General features: G+C 36.1%; 2 protein-coding genes across 2 annotated transcripts in view; both read right to left on the reverse strand.

Annotated features, from left to right (window-relative positions):
• The window catches only part of LOC142337687 (uncharacterized), a 114720-nt gene extending 111842 nt beyond the window's left edge, over positions 1-2878 (reverse strand). The window contains exon 1 of the mRNA XM_075387129.1: positions 2754-2878. Coding sequence (XP_075243244.1) covers positions 2754-2847 — 94 coding nt within the window. The 5' untranslated portion in view covers positions 2848-2878. The remainder of the gene's footprint in view (positions 1-2753) is intronic.
• Positions 2879-3009: 131 nt separating this feature from the next.
• Positions 3010-6000, reverse strand: part of LOC142337688 (uncharacterized) — a 16474-nt gene continuing 13483 nt past the window's right edge. The window contains exon 4 of the mRNA XM_075387131.1: positions 3010-3990. Within this exon, the coding sequence (XP_075243246.1) occupies positions 3672-3990 (319 nt within the window). The 3' untranslated portion in view covers positions 3010-3671. The remainder of the gene's footprint in view (positions 3991-6000) is intronic.

The raw sequence follows: 6000 nt of genomic DNA on the forward strand, positions 1-6000 counted from the left end.
ATGTACCATCAGGTCACTTAATATTTTACTCAATTATTGTTGAACAGAAATTGAACAAAACGTTATGTATTATCTATCAGCTTTTCCGGATCAGCTCAACTGCTTTGACTATTTTTAATATAAATGGATATTTTCAGTTGAAATTCGGTTTAAATTTTTTTTGAAAATTTGGTTAAAATTGAGAAAAACCGAATTTTCCTCATGGTGCCCCCTCATACATTCTCACTTAAAAATGATCGTGCAGAATAAAAAGAGACCACTAATTACTGAATGTGAAATTAACTGTACAATTTTCATTGACCTATTACTCGGTTAATCGGCGAGGGCTGTACATATTGCTTTCACACGACGGGTGAGGAGTTTTGGCTATTTCAACCAAAATGGGGCTAGTTCAACTAAAAAATAAGACACCTCAATCCAACTTAATTTTACCATTCATGCCATTTCTGATGAGGAAAAGTCAAATGGTGACATGAAAAACGACCAGAACAAAAACCGGTCGTACGAAAAAGCGCGAGACGAACAAAAAAAATAACATAGCCGGCAGATTGCCGGAAAATAGACGCCGTTGACGCGCTTGATGCACATCGGGATTGAAACAAAAAAAACAGAACTTGACCGAATTTTTATCTGTTTTTTTTTTCAGAGTCAACGAAGCTCTAACTTGGCGTGCAGTTTCAGGTAGATTCTAAATCTAAACTTAATTCAGCTTCTAAACTGAAAGCTAATAAGCTTAATACCTATTTCAGCTAGCTAACACTCTACTGAAATTTGATGACTTAAAGCTCCGTGACTTAACGACCCGGCTTTATCGATTTATCCCGTTTCTTTTGACAGTATTCACTACATTGCGTAATTCAATGCGTGAAAGAACTTAAAATCCACTCAGTTGAAACAGTGAGTGAAGTAAGTCAGAAGTCAACAAAAACGTGACTTATGTAAAACAAAAAACGTGATCAAAAGGAAAATTGAATTTAAAAAAAATAGCCCGAAGAAATCCCGAAGCAACTCGAAACGTCGAAGTTTCACAAAAAAAACCATAACTGCAGCTGATACCATAACCTTTTGTATTTAACGATCAACTATTTAGCTCACCTGGTTTGATTTGAAAAAACAATTGCTGAAATTTATACCGAAGTCACTACGAGAAAGGAATTTCATTATATTAAAACATTTGGTAACGTTAAAATATGTCCAATACACTTAGGATGGTCAAAATACTGATAGGCTCAAACTGACAGCGATATAGATTGGCATGAAAGAACTCATGATGCTGGTCTTGAAAACATAGAACTCCAGAATCAACAACAGTATAGGTTCTAGGGGAATGCTAGAATGATAGATGCTAAAATGTACAGAAAACAGACACAATTTAAGAAACACGGAAACAAACAAAAAGGACTTCTTGAAAGTTAAAAACTGAATTTAAAAAAATGTGAAGATGAAATACAGTTAAAGTTTAGCATTCTAGACTTAGAATACACCAAGATCCATCCTACTGCACATTTGAAAAAGTAGAAAGAGAATTTAAAGATTGAAAACTGCAAATATTTTGCAAAATGTCAAAAATTTTTAGGACTGCATTTATGAAAAAAATGTATTTCAAAAACTAAACGCCAAAAAAAGAAATGAACTATTAATAGCTCGAAATAAAAATCTCTGATGTTGCAAAAAGACTTTCTAGTAAATAAAACAAACTACCTTCTATAAATACCTTCTAATACAGAAAACAAAATAACCTGACAAAATTGGAAAAAAACTAGCAAAACCGGATTGGCATGAGCACAATTTTATAAAACAAAAAACCTCGCAATTTTATAAAACAATAAACCATATAAACTGAATTTTGCAAAAAGACGGCATGGTAATTAAACTCAAAATGGTAATTAAACTTAAACTCAGAAGCAAAATTAATTCATGGTAATTAAACTCAAAATATAAACAAAAAACTTTGACAAAAACCGCCAAAATCGGACTAGTATGTGTACAATTTTATTTTAATCACGTCAAAAAGAGGCATCCAATTCATGAATTATCAAAAAGACGTTGCCATATTTAATAATTTGGTTTAAAAAGTCCTCTCAAAGATCCAAAAATGAAGAACTTAATGAAAAAAAGGAAAAAAGCCAAAAATTGACAAATAACTGAGAAATATGTGCCAATTTCGCACTAGAAACACAATATTAAGCTCTCAAAAACATTGTGGTATCGATTTCAGATGGTTGCATATTCATGCGGCAACGATCAAAATTTACTTTTAAAAAAACCAAGTTATAATTTTTAAAAAAAATTGGGCCAAATGGACGAGAACACGGCTGAGACCTTTCACCTATATGCGCCATTCTGTCAAAAAAATCTTTCCAAAGCCAAAAAGTCATTCACTCGACGCATCTAATGAACAAAAAATTTCCCTCACTCAGAAAAAGTTAGTTCACACGGCAATTTTACTCATTTTCACTATTAGGTCAAAACACCGCCTGAAAAATGGTACTTCCCGTAAACAAAAACCTTAAGAAAACCAATACGTTAAGAAAACCAATACTAGTCGTAAAAAAGAGAGCGCCTAAATAATTTCCGTTGAGAGGCTGACGGCTGCTATTAAATATTGCTACGAACTTCGTTAGAGTAATACTTTAAAAAATCATATTTTCAATTCTCTATGTTCTTTGATCCTTAGGTTGAAATTTGCAAGAAAAAACAGGTGTTAAGACAACGGTCCTTATAATTGGATCATTTTGCACAGAAAGGCTAACTTTTCTTCTTCTCCAGAAGCTTCAGTCTGTTCACAGACAACTTCAAGTTGGTCTTCAACTTTGTCCCATCGTAAGTTTTCTTAAACTGCGACATTAGCTAATCTGAAAAAGAATAAATCTGACAAAAAACGTTTTCGTTAAAAATTTCAAAAATTTGAATTCGAGATCACTAACTACTGATTCCCGTAATAGCAATTTCTTCATTTTCAAGACCTCTTGCCGTGGAACAGTACCTCCGCTTTAAAAATACTCGGCATCGTTAATAGAATATCTAACTTTTGCTTAAATTTACCGTGAAACAATAAACGTGGACAAAAAAATATAATCTAACAATCTGGCATCAAATTACAAGAAACACAAATCAAGTTCCCAGTTTATAGTGCAGCAATTTGAACATTCTATTATGGAAAAATCGCTGATATAGTTTTCAATCCTTCAAGTTTTCGGGCCTTCCTATAGAAAACGACTTGCCAAATTATAAACTTGCTGAAATCAGCAAATAAAAAAATGTCTATTCACCCATTTATGTGCGGTGAACAAACAAGTTTTTCCTTATCAAATGTTTTGTCCCCGATCAGCAGATAATAATTTTACTGCAAAAAGGGGCGCATAGTACTGTCAATACTAATATTGTCACGGGGATACATATCTATCCAAAAAATAAGGTTAACTTAGGGTTATTTGATTAAGGCAATTTAATTTATATTTAATCCACAAAATTACGCTCGCATATAGTCATCTCACCGTAGAATAGATTGAAACGCAGAATTCGTCGCCCTTAAACTGAGAAGCTGTTCTACATAACATTTCCGACGAAACGTAATCAGAGCTCACAAAAAACTGAATGAGAGAACATTAAAGAGAGCTGATAAAAGAGTAGTGCTACTGATGCCTAAGCTCTTTTGAAAGCAAATGTGTTTAATCATTCTGTGTGTCCTGGGACAATAAAGTAGAAACTACATTTTCTGAGTTTTCAATTGCACTTTCGATAGCCTGTGAACTCATAGCTCCCACCTCTGCAGCTATCGGATCAGCAACAGTGGCGATGTTTGTGTCGTAAATCTGGTTTCCTGAGAAATGGGAAGACTCAGAATGCTGTTGAGACCACGAAAAGTTCTCGTTTGATCGTGTTTCGGAAGATCTTGAGTACCCAGGATTGTGACTACTGTTAGCATACCTTCTAGCATCGTCTCCATCCATTCGATGTAGGCCTCTGTAGTGACTGATTAGATTACACCTGAAATAAGTTTCTCAATTTTTTTACACCATTTACTTAATAGAATAGAAATGGTATCAGAAGGTTGGTAGGAACAATGCTAGCGATACTTTTTTTGCCATTTCGTAGGTATACGATGTGGTGCAAGCCCAACATACATACCGCACTAATGGTTCCACTTTTCAAAAGCAGGAATATATATGCCAGCCCGGCCTTTTTTCTTCAGTCAAACTTTCACTTTTTGCTTAGGCATCCTAGAGAAACCAGAGAAAAAAGGAAACATTTTGTAGCTCACTCTAGTTTAATTTTTATAAAAACTACTAATTCTGTTACTGGCCAACAAAAAAAGAAGCTTTGTAAAAAAAATTGAAACGAAAATAAGAAAGAGAAAAGTTTAAAGTGAGGCGGGGGGTTGGTTTGATGAAAAGACAGCGCCCCAATACAATTCAAATTTTTTGAATTGTAGAAAGGAGAGCGCCTAAATAATAGCCGGTTGAGAGGCTGAAGGCGGCTATTAAACATAACCAAAGAACGTCGCAAAATTTCCTCTCTCGACCGACTAGTGAAACTGTAGTCTATTTCAGCCTGCTTCAGCCGAGGGGGAGAGTAGGTGTCCTGCAGGATGAGGACTAAGAATTTTACTAAGGTGCTTCAAATGACATCACTAGAGATTAATATCTTCGGAATACGTTCGAAAGCAATTAACAAACTGATTTGATACCGAAAAATTGCAAATTTTCAAAAGGTCAAGAATTTCGCCTTTCTGCAGGCAAAGACAATGAAATTTAAGTCCATTTTGATAAACAAATTTTGTTCTGTATGGCTTGGCAATACCAAGTTCAATTGTTCAGACCTTGGTCAAAATTAATAATCGATATTAAAACTCAAGACTCTATTACTCAGGAATTAGGGCGTATAAGTTTGGCACTACTTAGATGCACACTATTGACCTTTAATTAGTAAATGTTCAAAATTTAAAGTTCCATAAGTGAGTCCAGAAGTCATTTTTTGAGAGGTAAGTCACGCAATTGATCTAAAAGCAGAAATGACGTCACAAACACAAATTGTAACTGCAAAGCAGTAGAAGTCACTGAAATCATTGAAAAAGTCAATTCCAAGAAGTCAGAGTAAGACTAAACAAAAATCTGTTGGACGATTAAAAAAACATAGCCGGTAGAATAGCGGAAACGACTCGAACCGTCGAGCATTATAATCTCTAACCTAACCTTACCAAAATCAGAACATCAAAATAGACAAGAGAAAAACAAAAGTAGCCCAACAAACAAAGTGCTTAAAAAATGCCGAAAACTTTTTAGGTGCGGGGGAGCTAGGTGGGGTGAGTGGGTAGATAGGTTGGGGAGGTGCGTAGTGCTGGGGTAGTTGGGGGGTAGGTGGGGGTAGCTAGGTGAAGGGAGGGGGTAGGGGTAGGTGGGGGTAAGTTGGGGGGGTGCGGGGGCGGTGGGGGGAGGGAGGTAGGTGTCGAGGGTTGTGGGGTAGATAGGTGGTGGGGGGGTTTGTGCGGTGTAGTTTAGATAATTAGGAGTGACTTATATAGGAACAAAAAATATCTCGACCTCTTCATCTTGAACATTACCAGCAGTTCCTAATTACTATACATTACAAACGAAGCTACTGTTAAAGTCCAATGAACAGAAGAAAACAGAAGTCAACAATCAATAACGGAGGTAAATGCTCCAACAGAACGAAGTCAAAATTCAAGTCATGGACAAATTTGCTTTCTGCTAAAAAACATAGCCGGTAGAATACCGGAAATGAGTCGAATCGTCGTGCATTATCTCCAACCTAACCTTGCCGAAATCAGAACATCAAATTAGACAAGAGAAAAAAACAAAAGAAGACCAACAAACCACATTAAAGTGTTTTAAAATTGCCGACAGTTTTTTAGGTGCGGGAGGCAGCTAGGTGGGGTGGTGGGTGGTTAGTGCTGGAGTAGTTGGAGGGGGTAGCTAGGTGAAGGGAGGGGTAGGGGTAGGTGGGGTAAGCTGGTGGCGTGGGGGGGTGCGGGTGCTG

The sequence above is a fragment of the Convolutriloba macropyga genome, chromosome 4 (genome assembly GCF_964194025.1).
Source record: "Convolutriloba macropyga chromosome 4, txConMacr16.3, whole genome shotgun sequence".
In the NCBI taxonomy this organism is placed as follows: domain Eukaryota; kingdom Metazoa; phylum Xenacoelomorpha; order Acoela; family Convolutidae; genus Convolutriloba; species Convolutriloba macropyga.